Here is a 13,016-nt window from a genome sequence, read left to right on the forward strand (position 1 = left end):
CCAAATTATGGTCAGTGAGCGGTGAGAGGTCAGAAGGCAACTGAGCAGCATTAGCCGGATGCCAATCCTTCCCTTAGTTTCTCTTGGGGATTCCGTAGTTAGCCATAGATCTTGGCTAAAGCAATCCGGAAGAGGTTAGAGATATCCCCCTCTCTTACACCCACAGTTGGTTGTGTGTGTGTGTGGGGGGGGTGTTCACTTACAACCACGTAGGATGTATGTACACAAAACATTTCTGCTCTAATAGGTACTTCATCCCTTTTGCCGTCCTCCTTCCCTGTTGGTCAGTTTCTTTCTGGTAAAAGGGCAAGTGTGTGTGTGTGTGTGTGTGTGTGTGTGTGTGTGTGTGTGTGTGTGTGTGTGTGATTTTAACAGGCTATGCCCGGGTCTTGGAAGATCATCTTTTATTTTTTCTTTTCCTAGAGAAAGCTCTGTGCAGCTCCGGCAGACGGAGCGATGAATAATTAGGAAGGGCTTCCATGAAATCACTCACCGAGAAAATTACCTGCCCATTAAACGGGCCGCGTGAAGAACAGGAGGCTGGAAGCCCACCTCACCCCTCCGGAGGAGGGCGGGAGGGGGACGCCCAGGAGGCTCCCAGAATGGGAAAGAGTTGATGGCTAATCGCAGTCCTAGCGAGCCCGCAGCGGCTCCACATTGGTTCATTTCCGTCCCCCCTAAGACTCATCGCTTGCCCGGTTACCCTTGCTCCGAGGACCCTGGTGCGGGCTGTCGTCCCCTGCACGGAAGGGTGATAGGGTGGAGGAGGAGATCCGGGTACACCCCTCCATCCTCCAACCCCTCCCGGGGATATACTGGGAGCAGTTCTTTCCTCCCCTCTCTCCCGCTTCCTTGCCTTCCCTCCTCCAAGTCCTTCCAGCCCCCGGCAGCTGCTGTAGGAGGCGGTCGCAGCGCAGGCTCTGCCGCAGAAGCAGTGACTGTCCCGAAAGGGGCTGGAGGCAGGACTGCTCCTGGAAGCTGGACCACGCGCGAGCATCCTCAGGGCTCCCAGGTCCGGAGCTCCTGGATCGAGCTGCGCTCGCCCACAGCAGCTGGACGCTAGATCTCTCCGGGGCGGCCCCTCCGGGGTGGCCGCGGCCTCAGCTCAGCCCCTCCCTCTTCGCTTGCTTCTTCTCCTCGCCCTCCTCCTCGCTCCCTCACCACGTAGGAGTTCCCATTCTCCACCCAAGCCTTTCTGCTTTCCCCCTTTCCTTCCTTTTGGAAAGCAGAGACTCCGAGGGAGGCGACCAGGCTGCGGAGGAGAGGGCCGGCTCACAAAGTGCTGCTTTGACACATCCTTAGGATGGAAGTTAAGTGAGAACAGAACAACACAAAACAAAACTACTCCGCGAAGTGTTGCTGCTACGGAGGAGACCAAGGGGAGAGAAAACCCGGTGGGCAGGTCAATGGTTGTTCCGCAGCGTGTTGGCAAGTTTGTGGAACACTTTCTAGGAATTAGGTCTTTTTTGTCCCCCCCACCATCTTCTTGACTTCCGAAGAAAGAAGTTGTGTTTGGATTGCAATGGAGTCTAAGGAAACAGGGCTAGACGCACGTGAATAGTCCCGCCAGCTGGGCTGAATTTGTGGGAATTTAGGAAGCCAGCCTGTGGAAGTACAGCAGCTCTGGAGTCCCTTGGGTTCATTCGGATGCCACCTAACATGTCCCGTGTCAGACCTCTTCACCAACAGCTTCCGATGTGGCCATTTTGCTCTTCTTGACCTTAATTAGTCTCTAGGAAAAGTCTAAACTTCGGACCTACCTCTTCTTTTGATACTTATTTTTGTACTTCTGCTCTCTGGGATTGGTTTCTTACACAATCTGGATCCTTTTTCATATGTCAAAATGAATCCTCTGATGTTTACACTACTATTGCTCTCTGGATTTCTCTGCATTCGGATTGATGGTGAGTTAAAACACCCCTTTCTTCATGAGATTGCCGTACCTTCTAAAGAGAATGACAGTGTAGTTGGTAGTGCGCTTTGGCAAGTTCCTCACAGGCAGAGGTTCTATGCCTTTTGTTTCTAGGTGAGATAGTCACCTATTGTTATTGTGATTGATTAATTGAGGAGTTTTACAATAAGTGATGGGCTCCCAGCTTAGAAGAGTAACAACTGAAAAACAATGCTAAGAAAGAACTCAGAATGGTGTGGCTACTCACACTTTGGTATTTGTTCTGGTATCTAAACTTTGGCTTAGGCATTCTACGGAAGAACTATAGTGGCTGATCCTTGAAGGTGCATACAATGAGGAGGATTTGATACCGGGTATCTCAAGGTTCAAAGTGTGTCACCTGTGTGTCAATGAATGCTATCCCAGCGCGAAATCAGAATGAAGGATTTAGATCACAGAGAGAAAACTGTCACAAGTGAGACTGGGCGAGGCTCCAGGAAGGAGTCAGTACCCATTCTGGGCTGGCTGCAAGCTGGGAGCCTTCAGCTGGGTCCCCAGTGGGCAAACACAATGGAGACTCGGAACAGGTGCTGTAGGTATCTCCTGCTAGGCTGTGCCACTCCGCCAAGCAGTTTTCAACCTCTGCTTTTCCTGTCTTTTGTTCAGAGTTAGTTTCCTGGGATAGCCTCACTGAATATCAGGTTCTTGTGAGTTCATTACCCAATCCTTTTTGTAGCTGACTGAGAAGTAGTAATAATTATAAATATACTATGGGTTTCTTCTTTAAAAATAAAGCATATTTGATGTTAGCTTTCTAGGGACATCGTTTTTTTTTTTTTTTTTAAATATCAATGACAAGTGTTTATGAAGAGTGGACTAAGCCACCATACTCTGAGCATGGTAATAACTTTCATTTCTCATGCTTATAAAGAATCTACAGCATATTAATCCAAATATTTAAGAAATCGCGATAACATGTTGCTACATAAACTTTCCTTTGAATTCATTACTTGGGACATTGCCTATTCCTGCCCATCTGTAGGAGCCAACTGTGGTTCTGGCAGCTGCTATACAGAGCCGGAGTATCAGACTCAAAAGGAAGGCTAGCTATAAACACAAGGCAGTGCAGAAGATTAGTGTACCTACTGCCAAGTGGCTGTTTTCAGCAGTGGAGTACATGAGTTCATTTGCTCCCTGAAGTGATAGGGATCCAGGAGCGGTGCCTGTGTGCACAATGTTTCTCTCCCTGGGAAGTAGTAGAAGCTGAGGATTTGGTCACTTCAGTGGACATTGTGGTGATTTCTATCATTATATCCATAACTATTTCATTTCTAACGGCTTTACTTTTACACTACCTGAATATCATCCTAACACAAAGGTTTATATATTCCAAATATGTTTGATTGCTGAAGTAAGACTTTTCCATAGCAATGCGTTTAAAAATTATATATTGGACATAGAATTATCACCATTTTTAACAGCAGAGTCTTGGGGGAAGAAGACAATTAAATTGCTTCATGGAAGTGACAGAGGGAATCTGAAAAGATGAGTTACAGAATGTAATTAATGTACTAAGATGTTTGGATATGTATGAAACAAATGCAGTTAATCAGTGTGGTAGAGCAGCAGCAGTTACAGTATTTCTATCTTTCTTTTCTCCCTCCTCTCTCCTTGACCCCCTCTACTCCCCCATCTGTTTTATCCTTCTCTCTCTTCTTTCCATCATTCTCTTGCATGCCCTCCCTTTCCTTTTCCTCCTCTCCCCCTTCTTCTTTATTCCCTTCCTCCTATTTCCCCTCTCTAAAGACATGTCTGGAACCTTTGTTCTGATTACCCATTATAAATTAAAGCCAAAAAATAAATTTGGGATCATCTGCATGGAAGTTCAATATTAATAAAATGAAAAACAAAAATGCCTACAGGTAAGAGTTAAGACTGAAAAGACTGAAGAGACACATATGTTAAATTTCATACGTGGATAACTAGTTTGTGTTTAGAATCTGCTGGGTCAGAATCAACGCTGTTATAGACATTCTTAGCTGAATTTGCACACAGCCATCCTTTTGACATTGGATTGTCTTTGGGTACTTCAGAAGGGTGACAGCTCTTCCATGGGGATGGTTGAAAATTTGGGATGTGGACAATACTGCCATCTAGGCTGTTGCAAGGCTTGGGACCCTGCATTCACATAGCCAATAAGGAGACTGGTGTATAGGACCTCTCCTCTCCTCTCTGTGCTCATCCTGGATTCCTGTGATATTTATTTACTTATTGTCCTCCTCAGAGCTGTGGGCTTATTTTCCACATGAATTTCAAATTTAGAGAAGCTTGTACCATTCCAAAGATATACTGACTATCCTTGTGCTCAACATAGAAATTAATTTTATTCAGTGACAAATGATACATAGATTTGCATTAAAATTTGCTTGGTGGGTTATTTATATGTGCATTTTTATGGTGCATGAAAAAATGTTAGAGTTTTGCCTCCTCATAGAAAATTTGTGCTAATATTATTTATGAGTTTTCAGAATCTTTCCCTATAGCAAGCCATGAAGAATAAATACTGAGTTAGTTGAGAACTGATGAAGAACTTAAAAAAAATATGTTTGATGTAAAGATATTTTTTTGAAACAGATAAATAGCTATGTTAAGCATTTGCTCCATGTAATATAGAATGTATAATGAATTTAGGCTTTGTTTAGAAGATTTCACTTTTAAATAACAGTGGTTTCAATCAGTTAAAGGGATACAATTTAAATGATTGCAAGATTTTAAATTATAATCCCATTCCATATATCAATTTGATAATTTTACAATACTTCTAAAAGGTGTTTTCACAGTGATAATGGTTTTCTCTTCTTTACTCCTTACCTATTACTACATGGAAATGACACATGTGTTATTTGGGGAGATAAAGATAATGTGTATGCACAGAGCAGACGCATAATCTCATATAGGTTTAGACATTTTGCTAAAGTGCTCCTTTCAGTAATGGGCTCATTATCGTAGCCATATGTAGCCCATTTAAGAACTTGAATTGCATATAAGTAACCTGAAATGTGTTCCTGTAGCTGAGCAGTAATATCACATTTGAATTCGCTTTGTTTGGATAACCTTTGATGCTCTGCAACATGTGGACCATAAACCAAAAGGATTACTTAGAACCTTAAACTAGAAAATCTCAAAGTAAAAAATCATGATCATGCAAACACACACACACACACACACACACACACACACAGAAAGAGAGAGAGAGAGAGAGAGAGAGAGAGAAAACAAAAATTCTTGTCATTTTACTTCTGGCCAGCTTTTAAAAATAGCATCTTTGAATCTTTGAAAGTAAAAATATGGATAAGCAAGAAATAGCATATACATTGATATGTGTATAATGGGAGATAGGCTCACACCTACCCCTAAATATATATATATATATAATATATATATACATACATACATATTTATGTATACATATATGTATACGTATGTATATGATGTCCTTGAAACAAAAGATAGCTTTATTTCCAATGTGCAATTTACTTCCTGAATAATGTTAAAAAATGCAGGAGGGGATTATCTTACCTTTATTCCTTTCTTTCTTTCTTTCTTTCTTTCTTTCTTTCTTTCTTTCTTTCTTTCTTTCTTTCTTTCTTTCTTTCTGTCTGTCTGTCTGTCTATTTTATCTTTTATGTGTATGAGTACACTGTAGCTGCCCTCGAAGAGGACACACCAGAAGAGGGCATCGGATCCCATTACATATGGTTGTGAGCCACCATGTGGTTGCTGGGAATAGAACTCCAGTCTTCTGGAAGAGCAGTCAGTGCTCTTAACCACTGAGCCATCTTTCTGGCCCCTTACTTTTATTCTGACTTTTCTTCTGTTTCCTTCTTTCTCTTTCTTCCTATTCCCCTTCTCTCCCCCTTTCTTTCTTTCTTTTCTTCTTTTTATTGTGGACATTGTAAAAGAAATTAGAGAGACATTTGAAGAGGGAGGGAGATTGTGTGTATTTATAGAATAGTAATTGGTCAGATTTGCAGCTAAGGATGTTAAACTAATACTTGTTTGTTTTAGCTTTGGTTTACACATCTCATCCATATGTATGCTGATGTCCCTAAAATGGCCTAATCATTCCACAGAAAAGTTGGATTCTCCATAATGCGTCTATACCCTGCATATCTCCTTGCCAGGTCCCTCTGACTAGGTGGCATCTTAGCTGAATACCTAATGACACTATAGCAAATTCAAGCCCAAGATAGAGCATGTTTATTTTGCAGTCATTTGCATCTCAGTAAATAGCTTCATTATTCCCGTTTTTTGATGATCCAAAACAATGAATCATCTTGACCTGTTCTCGCGCCTCATACCTAGCTCTTTGTGGAACATTTGGAACTTAGCTTGATTTTATCATATTTTTCTCGTCCACCATCTTGTGAATAATTTAAAACACATTCTGAGCTAAAATTATTTTTTAAGGACTGTCAAATTCTGCCGAAATTCTAGAATTACTGATTCTAGTTTATGAATATGTACTATAAGCTATGAGGCTTGGTAAACACCCCTACCTTTTCCCCTTCCTGGTTCTCCACACTTTAGTCAGTAGAAAGGACCTTTACTACATCTGTAAATGAAAGGTGTGTTCTTCTGTAACTCTTTCCTCATGGCTTCCACAAAGCCTTGAACAATATACGCAAGACTCTGCGAGTACAGACTTTCTTCTGCCTATTGACTACAATATACACAAGACTCTGCAAGTACTGACTTTCTTCTGCCTATTGACTTCAATGACTCAGACGATTTCACTAGAATATACATGTAGAGCCATGGGGGATGTCATTTAGCTGCCTCTAGGCCTTCGCGTATGATCTTTACTGAAAATGCCTTAAGCCAGATCTTAGCATTGGTAAAGTTTCTCAATTATTTATTAATATTGGAATTGAATTCTAATATCATCTTTTTTAGAAACATTGATGTATGAAAACAAAGCAAACAAACAAAAACCTTTCATTTACTATAATAGATTCCTGATATAATCAAGATATAAAGAGAAAATGTACATTTGGGGGCTTAGCCTTTGGGCAGTCTCAGTTCGTGACAGTAGTAGGCCCTGGAAGTCTGGGTGTGGAAGAACGAATAACTTGGTGTTAGCACCAAGTGGAAGGACAACCCTGCTGTTGTCACGAGTAGGAAGTAAAAGATAAGAAAGCGAAGTTCCTGAGGTCCCACTGCAAGATCACACACACAAAAAAATCATCCAGTCTGCTCACATCCCCAACTCCAGAGGTTCCCACCTGATCCTGAGAGTACAATGTTTTGAGCCCTTGGAGGATGTTTTAGAAGTTTACGTTGTAGCTGTTGGTTAACCTTTCTAAAACTGCTTCTTTTGAAGTACTATTTATATGCCACCTTGGTCTGTTTTAAATATATATTGTATATTACACACCTCTAGTTAGAACAGTTAGAAAAGGATGTGTGGGTACATATGTGAGGGTGTGAGGGGTATGCATGTGCCTGTGTGATTGTCTACATTTTAAAAAATATAAAGGGATAAGCCTATTAGCATGTCTACACTTAAAATTAAGGATGCTACACTTCTAGGAGATCAGTCAAAACCTGTGAGGTCCTCTAGTCACAGGTAATGAACTTTGTTAGTCTGGCCACAGGTACTTAGGTGATTTCAAGTTTTCTTGTTGCCTAGCTAGAGAAGGAGACCAGGAAGATGGAAAAGCAGTGGCTTAGTCTTACTGTGAAGATCTCTCAGCTTGTGATCTGAACATTTTAAAATGGCTAATAGGATAGCTTATGTAATCCTTTCCTAAGTGGTAATACTGTCTTCATTATATGGGACACTGAACACATTTACCTTATAGCCTCATAGGCGACCACATGCATTTTCTAAAGCCTAGGATCTTCCTTCTAATAACCATTTTTGAAGACAGTTTGGAAAAAGCCAGGAGCTAGTGCCTCTGTAAGAAAGTCATGCAGAAAGAGGAGACACTAACTCGCTTTGCCACCAGTCAATAAGTGTAGCCAGACATAGGTTTGTTTGTCACCAGACACCTGCACTAAGCACATATGCCAGGAACTTAGCTTTGACTGTCAGGTTTATGAGTGTTCCTCCTAAGCCCAGAGCACTGGCGGACACACAGTACATAGTCAAATATTTGTTGAATAAATGAAAATGTGCTTACAGAGTGTTTTTGTGATGTTGAGTTTCGTAACTAGGGCCAACACAGGAAATACTTAAAATATGGTGTGTGTGTATTTGTGTTGTGTGTATTTGCGTATGTGTTTGAGAGACATAGAGAGAGTATGCATGTGTATGCACTGTGTATAGAAACTGACTGAGAAAGTTATTAAATATGCAGTTATAAAGAAGTTATATGATTTCTGCTGACTCAGTGTTATGCTTTCTCCTTGGCAAGAAATACATATTTGGCCAGTTGCTCTAGTATACCTTCTTTGTATTAAGCAAAGAGTACTTTCTACAATGACTATCACAAGCATCTTTTCTCTGCTCCCACATGAACACTGCTATAATAGTTTAGCATAGCTCTGAGTGTTGTATGTATTTTTGACAACAAAGTTCTTTAAATTATTCTGATATGCTGTAACAAACCCACCTTTTCCAGGAACACTGACTTAATGTGAACTCAATTCAGTTCAAGTATTGAGACTTTTCTGGCTATTAAGTACATAGTTCAATTTCTATACAATGTTTCCAACAAATACAAATGATTTCTTGAATTTGGAAGTAGAACCAAATAAATATGTTCTAAAATTAGTCCCCAAATATGTAATTCTGCAATAATTATAAGATTATTAAAGGAAGCTAAAAAGTAATATCTGTCACCCAGATGCAAATTATCCTCCCCTACATACAGGTGACTTGATCAAGGGCCTATTAATAATAGATGCTAAACTGAGCTTTGATTGGGGACATAATTAGTAGAATCTGCTTTAAATACTAATGTAATTTTTAAAGTTACTTTTATTTATTATGTGTGAATTTGTGCGTATGGATGTTCATACACACATTTCAAGGTGGGACAGATATAGAGAGTTGGTACGTGTAGTTCACCTGACAACTGTGGGAACAATACTTTCCTTTCTTGTCATTAACTTTCGATACATCTTGATACTCAGGCTAGATTTAAGAAAATATCTCACAGAAGTCTTAACTGGAAATTTTATTTACAAATTTCAAATGAAGTAAAAAAAAATACATACTCTCTGACTTTGGCCTGTCTATATGTTTGGTAATTAGTCTTACAGAGATGAACTTCCATATGCTACTAAAATTTTCTTTAAAGCATAAGGTTTGGTGATGTCAGGTAAAAGTACAGAGTTTGACAATCCCACTACAATGTAATTTTAACATAAATTTTACCCTAGATGTGACTCCTCTGCCTTCTTCCCTAAATACTGCCCTCCTTCTAATATGGAAAATAATTTGTCTCCATTTTGTTTCTAATAAATTGCTTATCTACTTTTACACTAAGTAGTCATCTTAAATATATTTTGGACTGGAGCTAGTGGTACACACCTGTAATTAAGAGACAGGATAAAGAATTTCAGTCATTTCGATACCACACGAGTGCACACACACACACACACACACACACACAGTATTTTATGACTAATTTCTTTATCTAGCACAATACTTTCAAAAGCAATCTATATTGTATCTCCTATTAGAACTCCATTCTTGTTACTCAATGTTCTGTCTCATTGGAGATAGAGTGAGATTTGAAGGATATTAGGGTTGTATAATGTGCATTGAGTTTTGAACATGACTATGCTTTTATTTAACCATGTGTGAGGTTTCTTGGTCATATAATAATTCTACATTTAACCTTTTTGAACAATTATAATATCAGTTTTTTAAAAAATTTTCACCAGTAATACATGAACTAAACATATTTTTCCAATGAAGTAAATCTATGATCAATGCAGACTCCATTTGAAGATTTGAAATGAAACAATTTCATATTGTAATAATATGTCGCAAATTTCCAGTAGTCATTATTTAGAATTATACCTGTACTTTTGTTCTTTTACATGGCCTCCAATTACCCTGTGAAGTTTTCCACATTCAGTGAACACAAGTGATCTTGGTACTTAGCAGATTTAAAGATAAAAAATATAGATCATAGAAGGATAGAATCGAAGGAGAAGAATCATTTGGAAATATATTACATTATATTACATTTCCTCTTGGACACCTGGAGACCCAAAGCTAAGAAAATGTATGTAATTAGTTGGACTCCACGCTATCATGTGGAAATCAAATCAAATCTTAGAGACCAAGATGACTTTGACCAGGTGTTTTCTGATTATAAAAGAATTAGCTTGGCAATATTGTGGCTATCATTTGATTCAATACATACTTATGGGGTGCTGATTTATAGACAAGCAAACTCACAGGGCTCTTTGAGAAACACAAGGACCTACTAAATCAATACTAGAGTTTTCTCTCTTAGATTCTGTTAATGTTTTGCATTTCATATTCTTTAAATCTCTGCTAAGTGGCAAGTTCATTTCAGTTAACCGGATGTTAAAAACTTTACCTGGTGATTGAAGAGAAGTTGTAAGATGAAAATCACAGAATTTACACAGAATTTACAATCTATGACTTGTTTAAACAAGGGAATAACTAGAAAGGAATTTTGTCTATGAAACGTTAGCTTTGGCTGTCACTGGGGACACCCATTCACGATACATTTTGTAAGATTTTTCTTAACATGAGTCTTCAGGTAGCCAATAAAAAAATTGTTTTCGATTTAATCGACTCATCTGTGACCACACCTATGTAACTGTGACAGGCATGCTATGACATGTTTTCCATTACATTATATGCTGATCACAGAATATTTAGCATTCCCAAGTGAATAGTGTTTGTTAGGACAGAAAGGGATAAATAAGAAAGGCCTTCTGCAAACAGCCACATTTGTTAATCAACATTATATGATGATATAATACTGTAGTTTGTTTCATGCGAGTTTACATTTTACAGTTATATTTTTAACATTTTGCCTACTGTTTTTGGTTTTTAAATAAGTGCTGTAAAGAAAATGTTTGTGTAAGACAAAATTATTGAGTTCCAAATAAATATAGCTTTTACATATGCTCAAGAGTAACACTGACTTTCTATTATTTTTCTAAATCACATATCTTTTCTATTATTAATTGTCTGGATAGTTACAAAACAAACAAAAAGCAAAACCAAATACCCCCAAAACCAAAAGCACTGACTGTCCAGTCTGCAAGGCCTCCTTCATCTTAGATTCTTTTATGTACTTTTGGTTGAATATAACTTAATGGTTTTAAAAAAAATTTAGACTAGACAATTATAAATATTCATAACCTTACCATCCATGTAAAACAATTACATTCTGTTGAGCAAACTGCATGTGTTCTTTGCCTGTATTTCCTTTGGAAGGAGTGATACATTGATGAAGTGTAAAATGGGCAAATATTGCAAGTCTGTGGTTTTTCTCCCTTTCTCTCACTATTAATAACTGGCTTTGCAGTAGGCTTCCTTTGTAAATAATAAGTGGATCTACTAAGAAAAACAATGTGAGCTCCTGACCTTGAGAACTGGAATCCTGTGCAGCACTGTGGCTTTAGGGGCCATATTTAAATGTCTGTGGCTAGGATTGGTGTGTGATCTCGTTCCCTTGTTTTTGGTCACAAGCTCTTTAGAAATTAGCTAATGATCATGGGACATAACTCAAGTATTCCATTACACTACATTTAAATCCAAACAGCAACCACCAAGTTATAAACATCCTGGAATTGAAGGGATTTGTCCAAAACTTCTGGCATGAACTAGAACTAATTAACATGTCCATATGCACCATGGAAAAGGGAGGTCTTTGGAATCAGAGATATCATTAATTTTTTTTTAATGTGTAAATGTTTAAAAGCCAAGGTCAGAGGTTAAGGTTCCCAAGTACTAGCAATAGGTAAAATATTCTTAAAATAATTTGTTGAGATGTGTGAAAATTAGAATGTAATTTTCAAAATTACACTAAATTAAGGGGAATTTAAGATGAATTTAGCAGCAAGCCTTCTGTATGAGGCTTGAGAACTTTAAAAGGAATGCTTGTGTGTTGCCAAATAACAGTGTCGCAGTTACTGAAAGCCATGTGCATTGTTGGTCCACTCAATTAGAGAAGACGTTTCACTGTTCCGCAGTTGCATACAATAACCTCTGTGTCTAAACATTCACATACATCTCAGCAATACATATGTTTATTAACCCAATGCTATTTTATCTTTCTCATTCTTTTTTTTAATTTTTTTATTCGATATAATTTATTTACATTACAAATGATTTCCCCTTTTCTAGCCCCCACTCCCCGAAAGTCCTGTAAGCCCCCTTCTCTTCCCCATAAACTGAATACAAAAGAGAAAAATATCAATCAAATTTCTCCTTTTCTTTTGGAACAGGGCTTCATGGTTTTGTTCAATCAGCCTAGGCCTAAATATATGGCCCAGACATGTCTTCAGTTCAAGGTGATCCTCCTGCTTCAGCCTCCAGAGTGCTTGGGCATACAAGCATGTCTAGGTAGAATGTAACCCCATACAAAACAATGCCATCACTGGGAATACCTGTAGGTAGAATACTTGCATAGCATACATAGAGTCCTGGGTTTAATTTCCAGTATGAACTGTGTGTGATGGCACATACTGGTGGAGGAGGGAGAGAGAAGCCTGTCAGACTTTCAAGGTTATCCTCTTTCCAATACATGGGACAGTTGGGCCAACTTGGTTTAGAAACTCTTGTCTGTCAAAGCAAAGAGAGGAAGGAAGAATTGAAAGCAGGCAGACTGTGCTGGTGATACAATACTAATCAACTTTCTTTTCTTTTTTCTAAATTATTTTCTATATTCTTTGCTTACATTCCAAATTATTTCCCTTCCCCGGCCCTCCCCCCACGAGTCCCATAAGCCCTCTTCCCTCCTCCCATTCCCCAAATTGAAAATTTCTTTGTCAGTAACAAAATGGTCTTTGTCACTACAATTTTGTTCTTATCATGACTTTTTAGACACAGGGTCTCACTATTGAAGAATGTGTGAAGCCCCTTATAAAGTTCAGTACAGCAACAAATTCACAAAAATCTGCC

The 13,016-nt window shown here is 38.7% G+C and overlaps 1 protein-coding gene across 5 annotated transcripts in view; it reads left to right on the forward strand.

Annotated features, from left to right (window-relative positions):
• The first annotated feature begins 836 nt into the window (after nt 1-836).
• Robo2 (roundabout guidance receptor 2) overlaps nt 837-13,016 on the forward strand; it is a 506,393-nt gene continuing 494,213 nt past the window's right edge. For 2 of the 5 annotated variants that reach the window (XM_052158222.1, XM_052158224.1), the window contains exon 1: nt 841-1,904. In XM_052158222.1, coding sequence (XP_052014182.1) covers nt 1,844-1,904 — 61 coding nt within the window. In that variant the 5' untranslated portion in view covers nt 841-1,843. Of the gene's footprint in view, nt 1,905-13,016 lie in introns of all 5 variants that reach the window. The other 3 variants (XM_052158220.1, XM_052158221.1, XM_052158223.1) reach the window with 3 other exon arrangements.

The sequence above is a fragment of the Apodemus sylvaticus genome, chromosome 15, assembly GCF_947179515.1.
Source record: "Apodemus sylvaticus chromosome 15, mApoSyl1.1, whole genome shotgun sequence".
Taxonomy (NCBI): domain Eukaryota; kingdom Metazoa; phylum Chordata; class Mammalia; order Rodentia; family Muridae; genus Apodemus; species Apodemus sylvaticus.